Source organism: Onychomys torridus, chromosome 6, assembly GCF_903995425.1.
Source record: "Onychomys torridus chromosome 6, mOncTor1.1, whole genome shotgun sequence".
Lineage (NCBI taxonomy): Eukaryota > Metazoa > Chordata > Mammalia > Rodentia > Cricetidae > Onychomys > Onychomys torridus.
In genome coordinates, this window is record NC_050448.1 from 13,133,558 (window position 1) to 13,157,263 (window position 23,706).

General features: G+C 40.9%; 1 protein-coding gene across 10 annotated transcripts in view; it reads right to left on the reverse strand.

Moving 5' to 3' along the window:
• Pex5l (peroxisomal biogenesis factor 5 like) overlaps positions 1 to 23,706 on the reverse strand; it is a 203,980-nt gene that overhangs the window by 29,299 nt on the left and 150,975 nt on the right. For all 10 annotated transcript variants that reach the window (XM_036189330.1, XM_036189329.1, XM_036189328.1 and 7 more), the window contains one exon: positions 17,790 to 17,885. In XM_036189330.1, coding sequence (XP_036045223.1) covers positions 17,790 to 17,885 — 96 coding nt within the window. The remainder of the gene's footprint in view (positions 1 to 17,789; positions 17,886 to 23,706) is intronic.

Genomic DNA, 23,706 nt, shown 5'->3' on the forward strand with positions numbered 1-23,706 from the left:
CATCTAGAAAGCCTGGATTGATACATTCTGAGCTGTGAAAGAAAGCAACTGTTCACCAAGAGATCTGTGCCCAGAAATGCTCACATTTTAAAATTGGTGAAGAAATGGGGTCATTTCAAGACAAACTAAAGCATCTCATGACACTAAGTCAGCACTAGAGGAGAGATTAATGGAACACCATGCCTCAATCATGGGAACATAGGAGAAGACAAATTTCATGAGAGCTATAGGTGAACAAAAGAAAGCCAGAAGTGAACCTATCATAGCCATCTAGCAAACCTCTGATGCTAAGGCACAAAATGTATTCTACAGATTGTTCCACTCAGGTGATATTGATCACACATTTCTCTCAGTAGCCTAAGGAAGCTTTTCTAAAATAGGTCATACTCTAGGACAAAGCAAGTCTCAACAAACATATATATATATATATATATATATATATATATATATATATATATATATATATATATATATATATACTTTTATCTCACCAGACCATAGTGGACTAAAAATAGAACTTAGTAATGAGAGAAACTATACACTGTGCCAGAATCTTTAGGATAACCAAGGCAATACTAAGAAACATTCATAGCTATGAGCACTTACATTTAAAGATCAGGCCGGTCTTAAATAAATAATCTAAGACAAGAGCAAGCCAAAATCTAGGAGCATTGGCAGCAAGAAATAATAATGACCAGGGTAGAAATAAATGAAAAACAGACAAAAAGAATGAATGAAAGGATAAACGAAACAAAAAGTTGGTTCTTTGACAGGATAAACAAGATTAACAAACACCTAGATAAACCAGTCAAAAGAGGAGAAAAGACCAGATTAATAAAACTGGAGATGAAGAGAGAATGTCACAACAGATTTGAGTGAAGTTCCGAGGACCATGAAGAAGTAGTTTGGAAAATACATACCCCCAAACAAAGAAGAAATAAATACATTTCTGGACTATATGCACTACCAAAATTAAATTAAGAAGGTATAAACAACTTAAACAGATCCATAATAAGCAAGGAGTCAAAGCTACCTGAATGAATAATCTACCTGAAAAAAGTCCAGGGTAAGATGGAATCACTACTGACTTCTACCTAGCCAATAAAGAAGACCTAATATTAATACTTCTCAAACTGTCCTCTGAAATACAAAGATAAGTAATTCTACCAAAGCTATTTTATGAGGCTAGTATTATCTAGATACAATAAGGACACAATGAAAAGAGAAAATTACAGGCCGGCATTCTTGATGAACACAGGAACCAACCATCCCTCACACATTCTCTTTTTTTTCAATTTGCTTTGTTCATAACAAACTCAGAACTAACAAAGGAAGTCCACACACTCAGATCTCATTGCAAGAATGCCCCCAATATAAAAGATGAAGCTAGTATCTTCCCTCCAAACCCTACCCTCCAAGTCCTGTAGAAATATTTGCTAATTAGAATTACCTAGATGAACTACAGGACACAGAACTTAAAAGAACAATCATTAACTTCATCAAAAAATGCAAGGAGTTTAAAAAAGACACAAACAGTTTGATAAAATTAAAGAGAAAGAGCTTAAGGAGAATAAATGCCCAAGTGATACTCAAGAAAATACAAGCATAAGGCTAATGGAAATGATGAAGACAATCTAAGATGAGAATGGAATTCAATAAGGAGATAGAAATACTGAAGATGATCAATTCAAGATGAAGAAGGAATTGAAAAGTCCAATAGCTCAACAGAAAGTCTTATAAGTAGGATGAGTCAGGTAGAAGATAGAAACAGACTATGAGGTCTTGAAATTAAAGTAAAGGATATAGACCAAATAAGCAAAGAACAGTAATTTTTTTCTTTTCTTTTTTTTACTTTTTTCTTTTTTCTTTTTTTTTTCTTTTACAAATACAGGAAAGGAACACACAGGGAATGTGGCACACTATGAGCAAACCAAACCTTTGAATTATAGGTATAGCTGAGGGAGAAGAATGCCAAGTCAGTGGCATAGACCAGATATTCAACAACATCATAGAAGAAAACTTCCCCAAACTAAGGAAAGGCACATGCATACAGATACAAGAAACACATAGAACACCAAATATACAAGGCCAGAAAAGAAAATCCCCATGGCACATCACAGTTCAAATACTAAGTATACATGAAAAGGAAAGTGTATTGAAAGTGCAAGAAAGAAAACACATGTCACATGTAACGGAGAGTCCATCAGAATTACAGCTGATTTCTCAATGAAAACTTTGAAAGCCAGAAGAACCTGGAGCAATGCATTCCAAATCTTAAAATTATGCTGGCCAACTTAGACTGATATACTCAGCAAAACTATCTGCTGTAATTGAAGGAGAAAGAAAAACTCTTCACAACATAAACATTATATCACAGAAATCAAATCTAAAGAAAATACAGGAATCATTATTGTAGGTTGAAGAAAGAAATAAGCATAGTAGATACACTGTGGAAAGAATTACAGAGCCAATTTCTCAATTAATTTCTTACAAACTGTATTAAAGAATACCTTAAGAATATCACATATCATGGCCAACCAAATTGTTTTATTCCAGAAATGCAATGTTGGCTCAGGAAAGGTATTGCAGCACATAAATAAGGATCATGAACACATAACAGAGATCACAGGATCATCTCAACAGATTCAGAAAAGGTCTTCAGCAAAATTTAATATCCATTCCTGATAAAACTCTGAAGAAACCAGAAAAAGAAGGAACATATGTCACCATAATAAGGCTGTAAGGACATATGGACAAATGGAAACATGGACAAAAAAAATCCTTAGCCAGTTATACTAAATATGGAAAAGCAAAATCGTATCTTCTAAAATCAGGAATGAGAAACATGCCCACTCTCATCTCATCTATCCACTACAGTGCTTGGAGTCTTAGCTAGAACAATAAAACAGAAAAATAAATAAAAGAGATACAAGTAGGAAAGGAAGAAGGCCAAGTATTTTCTTTAGGGTTGGTTTGTGGAATGTAGCTTTTTAGGATGTCAATGTGCCCATGAGTCACAGTTCCCATATGGAGGTCAGAGGACAACCTGTAGTGGATAGTTCTTTCTTATCACATGGGTCCTGGGGTTTGAATGCAGGTTGTTAAGCTTAGCAGTAAGTACCATCTTAAGTCCATCTTACCAGCTCCTCTAGTTACTTTACATAGCTGCATTATTAAAATGCTACTAACCCTCTGAAAATACATTACTCATCTATTTATGGGTTTTATTTTATCTTGATTTATAATGAACTTCATTATAAAAACACTTTTAATAAAAACATCTCACACCAAAATTAGCCAGACACAAAGTCTGTACAACTCAATGAACTTCTACACACTTAGATCGGCATTTGGAATAGAAGTTGTGGAACTTTATGTTAAATTTTACATTTTCAGTATTGGATATGTTTTATGCACTTATCCACCACCAACTCCCCCAAAATCCATGACAGAGCTAAAATTAGAGAAATATTTTGCTTTATATATAAACTTAAGTCCATTGCCTGAATTCAGCCCTTCCTTATCCCCTTATACTTAGCCTTTCTTCTTCTTTTTTCTGCATACAGTACTATACCCATGTGACAGTTGTTTATATATGCATATTATTTGCTAGATTCTGCCTATGAAAGAGAACATGCAGTTTTTCTTTCTTTCTGGGATTGTGTGATCTCATCTACTATTATATAATTAAATGTCAATAGTGCCAGGGAGACGAATGGCATGCAGTATGATTCAAGTCATATCAGAAATGTCCCTTGGAAGTCATTATGGTTTAGTGGGTTTCTGGAAAAAGCTCTTGATCTGTGAAAGAACTCCAAGTGTCAACTGTGATAGGGTCCCTAGATAGCAGTGCTGCAGAGCTGACCTCATTTTAACAATAGGCCACAAACACTACTACGTGCAGCAGCAACTCTCAGAGTTGCTGTTTACCCACTGTTATTGTCACACATAAGTTAGGACTGGGTCACCACCACAGTCCTGGGCAGGACAGACAAGTGTTTCTATTTTTGTCTGTACACTAATGGGCATTGTGGGTCATCAGAATGGTGCACACTGGCTATAAACATACAAAGAACAAATGTGTCCTAGGAGCTAGTGTTGAGAGCTAAAGAGATACCTATTTAGTAAAAATTAAAACTGTTCTGGTTCAGGTCATACATTTGTAATGAATCTTGGTAGAAATGTAAAGAGCATCAAACTAAAATGTTCCAAATGAGAATTAATTTGTGAATGGCATACTGTTTTTCCAGTTTTAGTTGAACTGTGAACATCTATACAGAATTCATCTTGTGACTTGTTCCTCAGGATTAATTTTGCTGAAATCTGTTAGCTGGGATGCATATATCAGTAAAAGAGAAAACTCACTGAAGAATGACAGGGGAAATGGAATTCTGAAGCACTGCAGACAATATGCACTGCAGACTTCTGTGAGGAAGTCCCAGGACAGAGATCTAGAAGAACTTTGCAGAAAGCAGGAGACACACTTTGGGCAGTGCAGCTGTTGGACACCTGCATGTTCCATTTGTCCCCAAGAGACTTGTTAGGGGAAGATTTGCTATGAGAAGTCAGAGGGATGAAAAATGATAGAAGCTGGTTATGAAAGGCCATGCCATGAGTTCAACAAATATAATCATGGCTAGAAACTCTCTTTTTCCTCACGGCTTAGATTGCTTCAGCAGGAATTCAGAACAGACAGAAAGAAATCTGTTCTGACTGAAATAATTGCAAGACAAAGAGGTATGTCACCAGGCTGGTTTTGGAGTGATTTTTCTTTGAGTGCTAAAAATAGAGCTAATACTTAAGGACTGGACTGAATCACAGACTCATGGAACATCATGATGGGAGTCAGCCCAAGAAGTGATTGAACACAGAGATTTCCAGATTTCTTTCTAGAGTAGTTGCTCGAAGAAGTTTTCAGAATTCCAGATCTGAGTTGAATAGGACCAATTAAATCACAAACTTGGTGGTAGATCTAGGGATCAGATACATGGTGCTTAATTGTGTCTACTTGATATGGGTTTGTGAGGATATTTCCAAGGAGGATTAAAAAGCAGTGGGAAGACCCTTCCTCAGGGGAGGCTGTACCTCCTGGTGGCAGTCCATACATGAAGCCAGGATCAGTGAAGGACTAGTGCCTACATCTTCTGAACTTTATCTAATGCACAGGGCTGTTTTAATAGGTAAACAATCCTAAAAATCTGGAGTAATCTAAATAGCACAGTTTAATGCAAATACAGACACACAAACCAATGGAGCAGAACAAAGAGCCTAGGTGATTATTGATAAAGATGCTGAGAATACGTACTGTGAAAAGGGGTCTTCCCAATAAGTAGTGCTTGGAAAACTGGGTATCCTACAAGGGAGAGTCAAGTGAGGTCCCAGTGTTTTAATAATTATAGAAAGCAATTTCACTATTAAAGAGTTAAATGAAACAACTGAAAATGGGAAAATGCTCAAAGAAACATGAGAATATTTCAGACACTGTAATGAGTAAGGATTCTATTTCAGCAATGGAGTCAACAATCAACAGAATAAAAAGGCAATCTACAAGTTAAAAAGAAATATTTGCAAAGAATATACTTGATAAGGAATGAGATCTAGAACATACAAGGAACTGTTAAAAACTCAACAGCAGACAAAAAATAATAAACCCTCAAATAACTCAATTAAAATTCTCAACATACTGAAATGAGATGGCAAGGCCTTCTTGCTGAAGACACCATACATTTTGGTTGTAGGACATGAAAAAAACCAAACTGGAAGTGAGCTGGAAGCTTCCACCTTGTTGGCTAGCTTTCCTAGTGATGGAAGATTATATGCAGGACACTGGAAGAGAATTGCTATAATCTTGGTCATCTGTGGTCCCTGTGTGTTATACGCTTGATCTCCCAGCAAGATGTGTCCACAGGTGCAATAGTGGTATTACTATTATGGAGGTAATGAAACGTTTTCTGATTGGATTTGATGTCCACTCCACTGGAGCTAACACACACCTGGACAAAAGACAGTGGTTAGGAAGGTCATGAACCCCAGTGGGGAAGCTACTGCTGTTGTGTTGCTAAATGCACGTGGCATGTCTGCCTTCTGAATATTTGTGTTTATGCCATTGGTTAGTGAGGCAGTCAGCTTTGGTCAGAGAAGCTTCTTTTTGTGGAAGTGGATGGTGGTGGCTATCACAGAAGCTCATAACTGATCAAAATTCTCTGGTGAGTGACTGTTGAGTGTCTGTCCCAATAGGACACCTGTATCACCCACTCCACAGCACAAGGACATGGCAGAAGAGGGCCTGGAAAGAATGTAAGATCCACAGGAAGGGAGGGGTGTTGTGGAATGCTGTCTTTCAGGACAGTCACAGCTGTTATACTCATGAACTCTTAGCCTGTCAACATTCTGCCATGGAGGGGTGAGACTCATGAGTCCCCACCTTTCCCTGACAATGTATAGGAAAAGTCAATGGATAGTGGTGGAGGGCATTTTCTTCAGTGTTGTAGCCCTGGGTAGCTTGCTCATACTTCTGTAAATAACCCCTCACTTGTGATACTGTAAGAACCAAATAAGTCACAAAAATACATGAAAGTAGAAGAGGGTCTTGTTGGAAGGAAGAAAGGCACCAGAAGAAGTATGAGGAGAGAGAGTAGGGGGGTAAGTAAGAGAAGTACACTATGCACATGTGTTCAAAGATCATAGTAAAACATTATTATGTGATAATAAGAAAACAATAATACTCAATATATCTGAACAGGGACTTCTCAAAAGAAGAGAGGCAAATTTTGGCCAACAAGTACATGAAAATATGTTTAGCATGACTAACTGAAATCACAATGATACACTACATCACACCAGTAAGAATGGTTGTTGCCCACAAGACCACTGACAACAAGCACTAGTCAGAGGGCAGGAAAGGGAACCAGTGCACTGTGCTCATGGGACTGTAAACCAGGACAGCCATTGTGGAGGCAGTATGCAACTTCCTCCAAACATTCAAAATGGAGTTGTAGGATTCAGAAATCCCACTCCTGAGCATATACACAAAGGAATGAAGTCAGCACATGGAGAAGACATCTGTACCCCATGTCACTCAGAATAACCAGCAAACAGAATTCACTGTTCATTAACTGATGAACTACTAAAGAAATGTGGTTCTGTGTGCTCATTGGAATAGTATTTGGCTACAAAAGGGATTAAAAATCCTATTATTTGTGACAACATGGATTGCACTAAAAGCCATTCTGTTAAGGAGAGGAAGTCAGAGACAGGACAAATAACACCTGGTCTTACTCATAAACAGAACCCAAAAGAGCTGATCCCCATAATAGCAGCTCAGAGTGGATGGTGGTTACCAGAGGCAGTCAACAGTAGGAGGAGAGAGAGGGGAGGAGAAAAGCTGGCCTATGAGTTCAGTGTTACTGTTAGATGGGAGCAAAGAGCTCGGATGCCCTATCACACTGTAGGGCAATTATATGCCAGAGGTTCACTGTACATTTCAAAAAGCCAGGAGAAGCCTGTCACATAAGCAAATACATCTAACTTGTCAATAGCACACAATCATAATGTGTTGAAATATATCATCTCATACATCTATTAATTTTTATTTCATGTGTATGGCTGTTTTGCCTGTATGTGTACATGTGTACAAAATGCATGCCTGGTGCCTACAGAGGCTGGAAGTGGGCATCAGGTTCCCTGGAACTGGAGTTAAAGATGGTTTTAAGCTGCCATGTGGGTACTGAGAACTGAACTCTGGTCCTCTGGAAGAGCAGCAAGTGCCCTTAACCACTGAGCCATCTCTATAGCCCTAGTTAAAATGAATTTAATGTAAAAAAGAATCAAACAATGTACTTAGTTATCATCAACACACTGTGTTTCTTTCTCCTTTGAAATAGTCACAGGTAGCCCAGGCTAGTCTCAAACTCATTGTGAAGCTGAGGCTAGCCTTGAACTCCTAGATTCTTTTGCTTCTACCTCCTAAGTACTGGGATTATATCATGGCTGTAATTATTATTGTATTCTTTATAGATAATTAAAAAACGATTAAAATAGCCAATGAAAATGAATATTCATTTTTAATGTCCAGAAATCAAATTATGAATTAATTTTTAGTTTTTGTAAAAGTTAGGATTGGTCCTTGTGGGGCCCAGCAGGCTTTCTGGAAGTAGGAGACTGGATGTGCACAATGTTCAGATCCTGGGCCACTACTCTACTTTTGCTTTGCCCTTGTTGGATGACCACACAGCATGAGGCCCCATCTCTCCTGATAGTCACATTTATCCTGAGAGTCCTGTGGATTTAGGATGGGTCACATGCCCTGTCACTGAGCAATGAGGTGAAGCTTGCTGCCAAAGGCCAGTCTATGGAGTGTGACAAAGAACAAAACATTCCCATGAAGGATGGCTTCTTTGGCTAGAGGGTTAGATGGAAGGGCAGCCTCTTCCAAGATGCCCTGGGTCCTGGCCTGAGTAACCGGGGGACTCAGGGACCTGGGACCCTCTGTGCTGTTGTCATGTCACACCCGCCAGATAGGGCAGACTTCTGCTACTCAAAAGAAACAACTGGTCTGTCTGAGCAATTGCATTTTGGGTGAATCTTGACGAACTACTCATGTTACTAGAATAACTGCACTTAATAAATCACAGTTTCATTTCCCCAAACTCCAGTCACTTGATCCCAACTACAAATTTGTCATGTTTATACATGACTATATAGACTTAATCCACTGTGTACCTAATGCAGGTCTTTTGTTTACATGGGCAGAATTTACTCTAGCCTTGTCTAATATCTGTGTAGTTTCCAGTTGAAAGCTGTGGATATATTTAAATAGATGCACAGTTATTAAAATAAAATAAAAAAGTTAATTCATTTTCCTCTTAATTGGATAAACCAAGTTAAATTCTAAACCTAATTTAATTTACTGATGAGAAAGATGAGGCCCCATGTGGTTCAGATGAAATCACAACCAACACCATGTCCTGTTGAAGGCTTACCCATGTACATTGTTGTACTCTTTGGTTTTCTTCACATAAGTTTAACATGTGCTTCCTAGGTACAGAGCTGTCAACAAATGGTTTAAACTATTTCTCTCCTCCTTTCTGTGTGTGTGTGTGTGTGTGTGTGTGTGTGTGTGTGTGTGTGTGTGTGTGTGGGCACACATGGTGTGTGTGCATGTGGAGGTTTGAGGTTATGCTGAGAATTATCCTAATTGCTCCTTCACCCTTTTCTTGGAAGCAGGGTCTATTAATCTAACTCAGAGCTTGCTACCCAGCTTGCCCTGAGGATTGCCTGATAGCCTTCTGACCAAAATTATTTGGGGGTGGGGCAGGGGGGGTGTTTCTGGGGATCTGAACTCCAATCCTCATGTTAGTGCTTAAGTGCTGAGTCATCACTCCAGCCTGGTTTAAACTGTTTCTAAGCTCTAGTCTCTGGTGTTTGGAGACGGTCTGGAAGGAAGGAACAAAAGTTATCTTGTTAGTTCCTTCTGAGAGTCATTGTAATGCCTTGGCCTCAGACAAGTCTGCCTTCCCATGCTCATCTTGCTGTATGTGCATTTTTTTAGTAACTATTTGCAGATGAGCTCATGTCTTGAAGGCAGAGCTTGAGACACAGATTTGAAGTTTAGGGAATTTTCCAGACTGTTTTTTGGTCTGTGGTGAGTCTAGTAGATCACCTGTGGAACACTGAGGTTTGGTTAGGATGGTGCAAGCTAAAGACTTTGTTAAGACGGAGTTTTACAGAGCACAGCAGGGGCACTGGGAGAATGTGGGACTGTGGGATGTGCCCATTACTCTGATGCTGAAGAGCTAGAGCAAGGCCAGACTACCTCTCATCCTTTTAGGTGAACACTTACACATGAATTCATCACTTACATATGTATCCATCCAAGTCACAAGCCCCTCCTTTTCACACTTGTTAAATTTTGTAGGAAACAGAAGGAAATCTTTTCAGCATGCGAGCCAAGGAATTTTAGCCGTCTCCCTATGACTTCACACCTCACCTTTATGTGCTCTGACCTAACTCGTGGGCAGCATGTCACACTAACATGATGAGCTAAGTCTTAAGAAACCTGTCTCTTAAACAGTTAAGCTCAAGGTTCTCAAAGAGTTAACTTCCCAGAGGATGTCTTTATAGATCTTCAGAAAGTCTTTCCTGGGTATTGACTCTAAATCTGAAGGATTTAAGGAGTGTTTAATCCACTAATCCCTTCCAGCTGCTTCAAAGAGGCAATGCCCTCAGAGGAAGTGGAAAGGAAACCTGAGCTGGTGCTGGAGGCAGTCTCCTTGGGAGGAGGGCATCTGAGTCAGCGGCTCCTCACACAATCCTATACTACGAAAAGCCATTTGGGAGCGCTCTCCAGTTCTGTTCACTCATCTACTGTTTCAGAGGTCCCGTAGTACATACAAAGCAAGTAGCTTCCAGTAAAAATAAAATTCCAGGACAGCATTTTTATGCTTATGTCATTGAGGCAGGGTTTAGCTGCTCTGTTGTTTTGAATATGGCCTCTCCAAATCAAACCTAAAGAGAGAAGAGGTCACATTCTTGGTGCTCTCTCTCTCTCTTTCTCTCTCTCTCTCTTCACATGTGTGCAGGTGCATGTGTGCACGTGCATATGTGTGTCTAAGTTAGAGAACAGCCTTAGATGTCATTCTGCAGGCACCATTTAACTATTTAATTCTCTGTTGTTTAAGACAGGGTCTCTCATTGGCCTGTAGCATTCTAGGTAAGTTAGCTGGCTGGCCAGTGAATCTGGACTTGCACCCTGTTTCTATCCCCCTCCCCCAGCACTGGGATTAAAATTCTGTGTCACTGCATCTGGATTAGAACTCAGTTCTTTATGTTTCCAAGGAAAGTGTATTATTGATTGCACCATCCCAGCACTCAGCCTTCTTTAGAAATGATGCCACTCACGGTGGACCTTATGAAGAGCCATTGCAGCTCTGGCCAGGAAGTCCAGGACTGGCAGGACAGCTCCTTTGGGCTCTTGTATCAGGGTACTGATGCCACTAATGTGTTCCATGTCATTCTCCCCTCTCTCCCTTGATCCCTCCCTCCGTCCCTCCCTCCCTCCGAAAGTCCCTCGCCCTGATACCATCCTATGGAGGAGTTAGGTTTGAACATACACACATTTAGATGTTGGAGGCACAAACATTCACCCTAGGGTACCCACCAAGAGACTGCCAGTTAGTATTAACTCTTTCACTACCTGTGTTTTTATAGTTCTGTGTATGCTACTGTTTTCCAATTCTGTATAGGCTATTGACTGGAGCATAAACCCGAAACTTGAAGTGAAGTTATCCTGAGGACATGTCCTTTGTGACAGACAAACTGTAGCAGAAAAAGTGGGGGTCTGATCCAGATCCATATGATGGGACAAATACCAGGTTGCCACACAAAGGGCTGTACTCACTGTCTTGGGAATCAACCAGGCCAAGAAGAAAACAGGTTACAAGCGAGGATATAGTTTGAAAATTCCCAATCCAGAATGGAAAAACACATCATTTCTGTACTACATGTGGCCTTCCAGTCTTGCAGTACTGGAATGTGTTGGTGATGGACAAGGGGAAGAAAGAAAAATACCAGGCCATGGTGGGAACTGCAGGAAGCAGAGTGAGGCCATCGATAGCTGCTGTTTCTTACATCATCCCAATGCTTGGGAATTTTAAACAAACCTGTACCATATCATGCCATTTCTGAAGGGCAGGAATTTGGGCGTAGCTATGTGGAAGGTTCTGCCTCAGGATGTCTCATGAATTTGGGATTAAGATGTTGGCTGAGGCCACAATCATTCAAGGCTCCAAGGGTCTGGAGAACCTACTCACAAGATCTACCTCTGTAGCATGGGCAGGAGCCTTAGTCCCTGGCTGGCTATTGGTAGAGAGCTGTAGTGTCTCATTACATGGGATAATGTAGTGAAATGGTGGTTGGGTTTCCCACAGATCGAGTTATTTGAGAGTAAGTACAGAGGAGGTCATGGTGCATTCTATGAGGTGAGCTTCAAGGTCATGTCCGTCCACAGCTCCTACCTTTTTAGAAGTGAGTCACTAAGTCTGCCCACACTAAAGAGGAACTAAACGCCACATTTAAAGAAGTTATGGGCATTCTAAACAGCCATAAGCATCTAAGAGATGTTCAGATGGAACAGACTTATGGGGCCAGAGGACCTTAGGGGTCTAGAATGACAATGTGGTAGAATGTGTTGTTCTGAACTCATTAGCCACATGGGGTTTGGACTTTTACTGGCTGTCCCAGCCTCTGATGGCACCCTTTTCCTTGCCTGTACATTGTTTTCCCTCACTCACACATTTTATTATTTCTTTTCAAAATCTTCTCAGAAGAGTATCTCCTGAGGGTAAAAATGGATCTGCAACAATACGTTTAAAACGTGTAAGACATATACAGCAATAATATTTGAGCTTGGTGGATCATGGCCTAATACCAGGGCCAAAATTTTCTGTGACTTAGGGTTTGGAGTCTGTCATAAGCTCTCTAGGCAAGAGGTGCCCAGTGACACCAAAACCAGGAGAGGGATACACTATGGATTTGTTCACTTATTTATCAGGAAAGCATCTGTGGGCCTTGTTGCTTCCTAGATTCTGACCAGCACCAAGAGCAGGGAGTGAGGTGTGGTCTGGTCAAGACTGGTGTGGGCATGGCTGTGTGAATAACTAGGACCTAGGATAAGCTGCCCTGGACTAGCTCTAACCCAGACAGATCTTTGGTTCTTCACCCTGTTCCTCCCTAAGGGTAGGGATGATCCTGCTCAATTTTCTGGTGCTTTTGCCCACATCTAAACATGTTTGATGAATTTGTTTCTACTCTAATTGTTTCTCAAAGTGCAAGAGGCACCTAACCAGCTAAGCACTACACCAGATGTTGCCCTGCTTGCTCCCTACCTGCCGATGGTGATGAAGGAGGTATTTTTGGTTCATGGCTGAGGGGAGCTGACTGCCAGGTGACCTTATCTCTCCTCCACAGTTGCAGAATAGCTCTCTCCAGGGACTCTGCTCCTCCCTTCAGGCAGAGCCCCTGGGGCACCTTCTCTGCACCTCTTTCCTGTGACTCTCTGTACATCCATCCTAGATGCCCACTGCAGCCGACAGCAGTTGTGAGGATGGCTGTGAGAAAATCCAGAAGGAAGCGTTGAAGAAGAGACTCTTCCTTTCACAAGGAGAACATACATATTTTTTAAGCCTAAAAGAAAAACACCAGCTCTTTGTTTGAAAATCATGATACTTTAGATAGAAGTGAATTTGCGTTTTTCTTTTTTCTTCGGTAGAAAGATGGGAGATGGAGGGAAAAAGTCTCCCCCATAAGAAACATTGCCAGAAGGAGTAGTTCAAGGTGACCTCAAACAGCGCCAGCCTTTGAATATTAACAGGCTTGTAGGTCGTTTATATATGCTATAAATGTGTGTCTGTTTTTCAGTGTATTTTTTTTTCTTCTAGTGATAGGGCATTTTATCTTAAAAATGAGCGAAACCACAGGTTTAGGTCTTAATACAAGGAAAAGTGAGCTTATCTAATGTGAGTATAAAATATGCCTGTGCTATGTTATGGAGTGATTGGTTAGCACTTCCTGTGTTATTGAGGTGGAGACAACCACAGGGGACAATTCATCATAGTCCTTAAGTGGCTGTGAGTCATGTAGGAACAGTGTCAAAATGAAGCTACTCTTACAGTAGAAGGTTATATGACACTTTATATACAACAAGAAACAGACAGAATGAAGTATTACCCATGTAGTGATCAACACACAGCCAGCTCTTCACTCAGCATATGCTAAGGACCAAGAATTGTTCCAGAAGATATTGGGGAACTGTGCTCTAGTTTACTTTCTGTTGCTGGGATGAACAAAGTGACTAGAACAATTTAGGAAGAGAAGTGTTTACTTCATCTTATGTTTCTAAGTTGCCAGTCCATCACTGAGGGAAGTCAGGGCAGGGACTCAAGGTAGGAGCTTAAAGCAGAAACCAAGGAGGAGTGCTGGTTGCTGGTCTGCTCCTTGTCTCATGATAAGCTAGCTTTCTTATACTATACAGACTCACCTGCCTAGGGATGGTACTGCCCTCTCATATCAACCACCAATCAAGACAATCTCTTATAGACATGGCTATAGGCCAATCTGATCTGGACAAGTCTTCAATTGAGGTTCACTGTTCCCAGATGACTAGGATGTATTAAGTTGACAATGAAAACTACCATAAGTATGGACACAAGTCAATGAAGAAGCACCGGGCAAATTTATATTTCACATAGACAAATATAAGAGAAAGCTTCATCTCTCATGGAAGCCACACTTTATATAAAAAAGGTATGTAACAGCCAAAACTGTATAGGACAGACCCAGTGATGAGTGCAAAGCAGGAATATCCCTGGCAATGTAACAGTCAATGGGATTTACATGGGCTCTTCTAGGGGACTGGCACTTCAGCTACAGTGTGAGTAACATGAAGGACCTGGGAGAGGAATGCGCCCACAGAAAATACAAAGTAGAGGCATGGATAATGAACTTGGCGTGTTAGAGCTCAGGTCAGGATGGGACTGAAGGGCAGACAACAGACACGAAGCAGAAGGTGAGGAACCAGGTGGAGAGGGATCAGGTTAAAAGGCATTGGATTTATTTTTTAATTATGTGTATGCATGTGTGTCTGTGTGGGCGCTATGTTTAGGCAAGTGCAGGTGCTTGTGGAGGCCAGAAGAGGGCATAAGATCCCCTGGAGCTGGAGTTATAGGCAGTTGTGAGCTATCTAATGTGGGTGCTGGGAACTGAACTCCAGTCCTCTACAAGTGCAGTATATGCTCTTAACCACTGAGGCACATATTCTGGTCCCTTCATCTGGATCCTACTGGTATTTAGAAAGGCCTTTCAAGAAACAACCAGCAGTGCCAATTTTCCTTTTATTTATTTTGCTTTACCTTTTATTTTTGACAATTTCATACTTATGTATAATGTATTCACATCTCCCATTATCCTCTCTAACCTCTTCCAGTCTGGCAGACCTCATTCACAATCAGTCTTATAGGAACTTTTTTCTCTTGAGACTGGGTCTTATACAGTCTCCAGTGTGCTATGTAGTTGAGGAGGATCTTGAGTTCCAGTTTCTCCAGCATGTGAGTGTTGAAATTATGGGTATGTACCAGCACATTTGGTTAATGCAGTACTGGAAATGGAACCCAAGGTCTCCTGAATCTAAGGCAGGCATTCCACCAACTGATACCCTCGATTTCCTTTAAGAATCTTATGTTCTGGGGCCAGTGAGATGATTCAGTGGGTAAAGGAACCTGCCACCAAACCTGATGACCTGAGTTCAATTTCAGGTCCCACATGGTGGAAGGAGAGAAACAAACTACTCTGTCAAGCTGTTCTCTGACCTCCACATGTGCATGTGCATGCACAATACACTAAATACAAATGTAATTAGGAATCTTACATCTCACTGTAAGACTTCCTCCAGTTAGCAATATGACAGGCTAGAGAAAAATGTAGATAAGACAATAGAGCAGAAGAATTTACCCCATTGCAGCCATCCAAGAATAAATACTATGAACATTTGGGCACACATGCTCTGCTGCAATTTGGGCATTCTTCCAAGATTCAAATACTGAACTCACTTCCAAGGTGACAGTTTTAGGAGCTGGGGAGTCTAGGAAGGGGTGAGGTTGTGTCTTCTGCTGTGAATATAGATAATACTCTGAGAAAGAGTGATGTGTGGAGTTGAAAAGTCCACAGGTGCATGAAGTTTTATAGGCACGATTTAACATTAGCTTAGTGTAAATACCCCCAACCCCACCCCTTCATCCCTCTGGTACCATCATCTCTTTTCAGTCCTTAAGGAGGGTTCTCAGCACCAGGCTGAAGAAAGTCACTCATTTTTTCTGATTAGCTGGGAATCCTGTCCCTACCACTCCTTTTATTTTAAGGCATGAATTTTTTAGGTTTTGGGAAAGGAGAAGCCCAAGCCCTCATCTCACAGATGAAACTCCAGCAGAAGGTCCTCTGCTCCCTGTGATGGTCTTGTAGTTGTTTAAGGCTGGGTCCTTTGCCTTTAGCTCTTAGTTCAGCAGCCAGTAGTAGGCAGCCAGGAATGTATGTTAAATTAATCTACTAAAGCAATCTTCAGACTCCTGGGATCTGTGATATAGAACCAAGATGTTGGGCACTGAGGTCTAGACTGGTTACCGACATGATGTTGTACTGTAGCTGCAAGAGATGCATTGGAATAACAACCAAGAGCCAGGGAAGGTAGAAGACACAGTTTGGTGGGGTGAGGTGAGTATCATTTAGAGGTGGATAGAAGTGAGGAAAGTCAACACCAGGCAACATGGAAAATTTCTGTTGTGTCATTTTCATTATAAGAAAGAGCCTGTAGATAATTAATAGCTTTCAAGATGGAAATGAGTTTTCTTGAAAAGAGGGAGGTTACCCCTATTTGTATTTGTCCAGGTAGAAATAGGAGTAATTTGTCAAGAGTTAAAAAAATTATTTTCCTAGTAGGATAGAGGGGTTTTTAGATTATGACCCAAACTGAGATTCAATTCAATGAATATGTACTTAAGTACATTTTCCTTGTCAATCAATTCCACTATGGAGTTTTTTGGGTTTAAATTCATTATCTTTCTCATTACAAATGAGACCAAATGCTAATGTCTTTCTTGACCCAAGATTCTATGCATCTAAATAGCAGCTTGAGAGCTACTGCTGTGTGCCACACACAGTAGGGGCTCAATAGATATATTTAAATTAGCTCTTAAAACTGAAAAACTTACATTTAAGGTAATTTAAGCTACAGGCTCCATGCATTTGAGCAACCTGATTGAACACAGCTGGTCTTGACTAACTATATCAGTGGCTCCTGCTCAGAACACTAAAATATTCATTAGCTTTTTTTTTTTTTTTTTTTTTTTTTTTTTTTTTTTAATTAGAGAAGTTTAAAATTAAAGAGGGAATTTGAACGATTTTGGCGTGGGGAGATAAAAGTGTGCTCTTACTGGGTTTCTGAATGCTATGAATCACGGCTGAGATGATTTCCCAGAACAGAACCTGGTAACATTAAATTGCAAATAGGCTTTTCCCGCACCCTGGGTATAGAGTTACTGGAAGACCACCCTTAACATAATCATTTCATCTGAACTCTAGGGGTGAGAAGGCTGCATAAGTGAGGCATATTCCAAGAGTGCCTGCAGTTTCGAGATTGAAGTCACCAGTGGCAACAGAGGTATTAATGGGATCATGCTCAAGTCTGGGAAAAAAGCTCCATGCTCAAAGAGCAGTGTATGGGGGCTGCGATCAGCACCCAACTTCCGCGAGCCACCCTGCCAGTTCTGCCAGAAGGGAACCCGGTAAAAGAACCTGCAAGAACTGCTTTTTGTCTGTTTCTTCTTTCCTTTGGCCTTCCTTCTCTCTCCCCTCTCTTTCTACTAGAAAACTAAATAGTTAGAAATTAGTGTTTAAATATTTTTCCCACTCACTAACAATGTTTGGACACTTAGTACTAAGGCTTAATGTTGCTGGTTAAGATGAGTTTCCACTGGACAAAGCCATGGAACCCACGCTAGCCTCGGAGTGCTTTCTGATTCGGGCTTCAGACCAACTGATCACAGAACCCGTAGAAGCACAGACACGTCCTGTCATCCTGGTGGGTAATCAAAGGTTCTCTGGCCACACTCTCATCTCAACAACTATCCTCCTGCTTTTCTCATGCCCACAGCTCCATTTCATCTGGATCTCTCTGTAGTTTGAGTTTTTTTGAATGCCACCCTCAGAAACTTGAAATGCAGAGTTCTTGTTTTAAGAGTTACCTCTACCGCTGCTTTTGCTCTTTCAAACTCCTCTTCTAAGGAATGGTTCCTGGAGAGCAGAGCACTCCCCCAGCGGTGCTCTTTGGTGAGCCGAGCCTGAAATAAACCAAACAGGTGATGTATTACTGGTATCATGGGGCACAAAAACAGAAGCAGTTTTCTTTTTCTCACCTTGCTCCCTAGAGTTCCAAAGGATTCCATGTGTATGTGCATACCAGGTGAGTATGTGTGTGTATGTGTGTGTGTGTGTGTGTGTGTGTGTGTCTTGTATATGTGTTTTGTGTGTGCACGCAGAGTACACATTCCTTGGGCGTTATCCATTTTATTGTTTGAGGTAGACTCTCTTACTGCCTACTCTTTCTGGCCAGTGGATGTCCCTCTCTCCTTGTCCCCAGTGCTAGGATTACAAGTGTGCACCACCAGGCCTGACTTTTCACGTAAGTGCTGGGGACTGAACTCAGCAATCATTTCACTGAGCCATCTCCTTAGTGCCTTGAAAAGAGTTTTCAAAGTATTTTTCAGGCAGCAAGTCAACCAATCTAGGATCGCTTCAGATGAATGTGTGTCTACATATGGATTCTTGTGTAATAGTCTCAGGCCCGGCATGAACTCTGAGCCGTTGTGGTAGAGCACAGTTTCCCAATCACTGTCCAGGAGGCTGAGAAGAAATCCAGTACTTCTTATGAAAGGCAAGCTAGAATTGCTTGATTTCTTCCTACTATACTAGAGAATTTTCTAGCAAGTCTGCTTGGCTCTGTATTAGTGTTCTAGGGCAGCCAAAAATGTGTTTTCACAACCTGATGTTCTGGAGGCTAGAGGTTCATAGCCACAGTGGTGGTGGGCTTGCTCTCTCTGCACCCTCTGGGGAGGTCTGCTGCCTGCTCCTTCCTGTAAGCGGGCGCTTCAGGTGGGTTATGGTCATGATGGCTCTTTTCTCTCAGCCCTTTCCCTTTCTGTTTCATTCTTATAAGCTGCCTGGAATGCAATCAGATCGCCCACTGAGCCCTGTCTTCCCTGTGCATGGCAATATTCACAGGTTCTAGGGCTATGGAAATTTATCTTTTTTGAAGACTCCATTCACTACTATTCTCATACAACACTCTTGGGGTACAATGTATTTTATTAATAAGGATATACAAATACAAGTGCTGGAGAGAAGTCTCAGGAAATAGTAGAACACACTGCTCTTACAGAAAACTTGAGTTTGATTCCCAGAGTCCCTCATCAAGCAGTTCAGAACAGCCTAAATTCCCATTCCAGGGAGGTTTGTCATCTCTGGCATCTGTAGGCACCTGTACTCATGTGCACATACAGGCATGCAAATACACACACACACACACACACACACACACACACACACACACCAATCACACACACACACACTTAAAAATAAACAAATAAGCTAGGTCGTGGTGGCACATGCCTTTAATCCTAGTACTTGGGAGGCAGAGACAGGTGGGTCTCCAGTTTGAGGCTAGCCTAGTCTACAGAATGAGTTCCAGAAGGCTAAGTAGCCTTGTGTAACTTGGTGAATTGTCTGACGTTTATTTCCGAAGCAGCTTTGGGAGCTTAGCTCAGGACTGCCTTGCTTGTGGTGGCAACTCCTTCATCTTTCTGCTGGTTCCTTCACTGATAAGTTAAAACAATTCTTTAAAATGTTAGACACATTAAATGACTGTTTTTCAGTTATTTGGAAGAATAATGATTGTGAAATGTCCATACATACAGAAGTCTATAGACTCAAGGTAACTCCTTAAAACCCATTGTTATCCATATGTAAATATTTTAAAACACTGAATTGTACTGCATGAGAAAAGACCAGGTCCTAGTTGGCTTCTGGTTGCTCTGATAAAACACTGTCTAAAACCAACCTAGGGAGGAAAGGGTCCCTTACATCTTACAGGTTTCAGTCCATCACCAAGGGGAGCTAGGGCAGGAACTGAAGGCAGGAACCTAGAGGCAGGAACTGAAGCAGGGGCCATGGAGGAACACTCCTTTCTGGCTTGCTCAGCCTGCTTTCTTATACAACTCATGACCATATGCCAAGAGATGGCACTACCCATAGTGGGCTGGACCCTCCCACACCAATCATTAATCTTGAAAATGTTTTACAGGTGTGCCTACAAGCCAATCTGATGGAGGTAATTGCTCAGCTGAGGTTTCCTCTTCTCAGATGACCAGTTTTGGGAACATAAGCAATACCCAGGAGTGACTAGCAAGAAAACATAGCTCTGTGGAAAATGGCCAAAGACCCTGAGGAGAAAGTTCCTGGGAGAAGAAATGCTAGTTACTGAAGGCTTATAAAAAATTAGTCTCTTCAATTAAACAGAGAGGAAATAACAGTGAAAGCCACAGTCAGCATGACTTCAAGTAGATTAAGCTATTGCCAAAAGGGTCAAAAGAATGTTGGAGAAGATGAAGGAAAAAGTAGGTGCTTATGGTAGGAAGGTAAATTTGTATTATTGTGAAACAGTATGGAGTGCCCTCAGAAAATCAAAACTAAACCTACCATATGAGGCCAAGGAAATGAGGCCATTGTGTCACAAGGCCTCCGCACTCATCAATGTGGCATTAGGTACAGGAGAGAAGAAATGGAAAAGGCTGCCTATCAGATGATGGCTTAACATGCACGCACTGTGGAACACTGAAGTCTTCAGGAAGTAAGTTCGTTTGTGACTTGCTGGAAATGGAGATTATCCCCAAGACGTGAAATAAACCCAGCACAGAATGTCAGATATCATATTCAAACTGCAATGTGCTGTCTAAACCAGCTGACCTCTCAGAAGGACAGAGGATGGTGGCAGCCAGGACTGGAGCTGGGGGAAGGGTGGCACTCTGTTGGTCAAAGGATAGAAAACTTCATCCAGAAATCTAGGGTAGAATTTGGTGACTATAGCTAACAATGCATTGTGTCCTTGAGAAGCACTGTGATAATTTTAGGTGTTCTTTCAAAAAAAAAAAAAAACAAAAAAAACCAAAGGGTGTGAGGTAATGTATATAGTAATCAGGTTAAGCCACATATATTTCAAAACATTCTATGTAATAAACATATACTTTTATTGGTTAAATAAGCTGTAAGAGTAAAGGGATACATTTGGTGCATCTTAGGTATCATGAATGAGTGGCATTAGAAAAATAAAAAGAAGCTCTAAGATTATTGTCTGAGGCAGTGTCTAATCACCAGGCACTTGGCACTGGTTAAACAGGCCTTGTTTTGCTGGGAAGCTTGACCTAACAGGACTCTATTAGCGTCCCTGGTGTCTGTCTCTATTAATGTCTCAGCTGCGTTATGAATCACAGGCTACAAAGGGCATCATGTATCAGGAGTCCAGGCTTCCAGGTTAGCTCTTCTTTCCCACTTAACACACCAAGCACAGATAAAGCCTTACTGATGCTACAATTACTATTTAGGGATACTCCATTTCTCACATCATTTGACAAGCTTTAGGTTATTACTAAGATAAGTGTTATCTAACTCACCATTTTTAAAGTTTTTGGCACAAGGAAGCATAAGTTAAATGTTATGGAATATAAATAGCAGTTGATATGCAGCTGAAAATTTTGATACTTTTCCATGCTTTTGTGATGTACTGAAACATGCTAGTCAAGAACTGAGCATATGGGCCTGAGAGAAGGCTCAATGGTTAAGAGCTTTTGTTTTTCTTTCTGAGGACCCAGGTTCTGTTCCCAGCACCCACCTGATGGCTCATAGGGATCTATAACTCCAGTTCCAGGGGATGTGACACCCTCTTCTGACTTTCTTGGGCACAAGGCACAGATGTGACACATATACATACATGCAGGCAAAACACTCACATACATAAAATTAAAAAAAAAAAAGTAGAAGGAACTGAGCACGACATATAGACGATAAGACATATGGCTAAAATAGCCTTCCTTGAAGTCAAGACATTAAAAAATATCTAATTTTATCGTAAGAAAAACCTGTAACTTGGGAAAATATGTCAGCGCTTGTGGATTGTTGGTATTGTGTGGCACTTTGATAGAGGCATGATAAACAAATCAATTGCACCCATCAGTTTAAGCGAAAGCCATCTTAACCTCACCGTTTGTGTAACTGTCATTCTCAAATGTGAGTGAGCACTGAAATACCCAGAAGGTTTTTTAAAATTCGGGTCACTGGGTCCCTACCCCAGAGTCTCTGATTCAGTAAATCTGGCAAGGATCCTCAAATCTGCATCTCCACAAAGCCTCAGGTGCTGCCCAGAATGCCAGCTTGGGACCCAGAAAGAGAATCCCAGATCCACATGTGTATTATGTGTATGTGGGTAAATCTCAAGTTCATAAATGTGTGCTATGTATGTTGGGATTTATCGTCAACTTGACACAACTTGGAATCACCTGGTGTCTTAGTTACTCTTTTCTTTCTTTGTTGAGATACCATGAGCAAAAAGTAACTTGGGGAGGAAAGGGCCTATTTCATACTAAGACTCTCAGGTCACACTCCCATCATTGATGGAAGCCAGGACAGGAACTCAAGGCAGGGACCTGGAGGCAGGAACTGAAGTAGAAGCCAAGGAGGAACACTGCTTATTGGCTTGATCTCTTTTATTTGCTCAGCCTGCTTTCTCATACAAGTTAAAACTACCTGCTTAAGGGTGGCACAGCCCACAGTGGGCTGGGTGCTCCTACATCAATCATTAATCAAGAAAGTACTCTAAAGATTTGCCTACAGGCAATATGATGGAAGCATTTCCCAACTGATGTTTCTCTTCTCAGGTAATTCTAGCTTATGTCAGGTTGACAAAAACCAAAACAAAACAAAACCAACCAACCAACCAACCAACCAACCAACCAACCAACTAACCAACCAACCAACCAACCAACCAACCAACCAACCAACCAACTAAAAACAACTAAGACATTTGGAAAGAAGAATCTACTGAGGAATTATCTATATCAGGTTGGCTTGTAGACTCTAGGGGATTATTTTGACTATATTAAATGATGTAAAAAGACCCAGCCCAATTATGGGCAGCATTACTGCCTAGGTAGGGGTCCCAGAACAGTATGAGAACAGAAAGCTAGCTGCTAGCAAGCATGTGGGCAAGGAAGGATGCATTTATTCTGTTCTCTCTGATCCTGACTGTGGATATGATGTGGCTAGCTGCATCAAGTTCCTGTCTGACTTCCCTCAACAATGGACCACAACTAGGAACTGTAAAGCAAATAAATCACCTTCTCCACAAAGTTGCTTATTGTGGGGTATTTTACCATAAGAGCAGAAATAAAACTGGAACACTGTTAAAATGGAGAAGGAAAATGAATGTGCTCACTTTAGAAAAGAATACGATGACTTTTTGACCTTGAGTGCTAAAGGCAGTCTCTGAAGTCAGGCTGTCTAAAGCCAATTCCTAGTTGATTGCCAGCGAGACACCTTAAATTACTGAATTCTTAAATTCTCATCTGTAGAGTCTAAATTTACTCACAGAGTCCCAGTAGGAATTGAGAAGTATTATTCCCATAACACAAATACCACTTGGATAGTGCCTCCACTAAAAGTTTTGTGTTTACAGTACTTTTGTTTGATAGTTGATGGACACAGCTTGGATTCTTAGACCTTTTAAACACAAGTCTCACTGAAATGATCAAGAGTTTTTGATTCTTAGTCAATAGACATTTGTCATGCACGGTGCATGTATCATGTGTAAAGGAAAATTCCTTTCCTCAGAGTGTGGCAGCACATGGTCACCAGATCCACTCTGCTATGAAGTCTATGCTGAACATTAAGGCAAGAAAGTGCTGATTTTGAAAAGAGGTGGCCAGCATATTCCCAAACACACTAAGAAACCACCATTGAAACCATGTAAAAATGATCTAGAGAAAAGTACATGTGTTTTTGTTTTAATTGTCCATGAGAGTCTACTTCTGTTGTTAAATCTGGTATTGTTTCCCC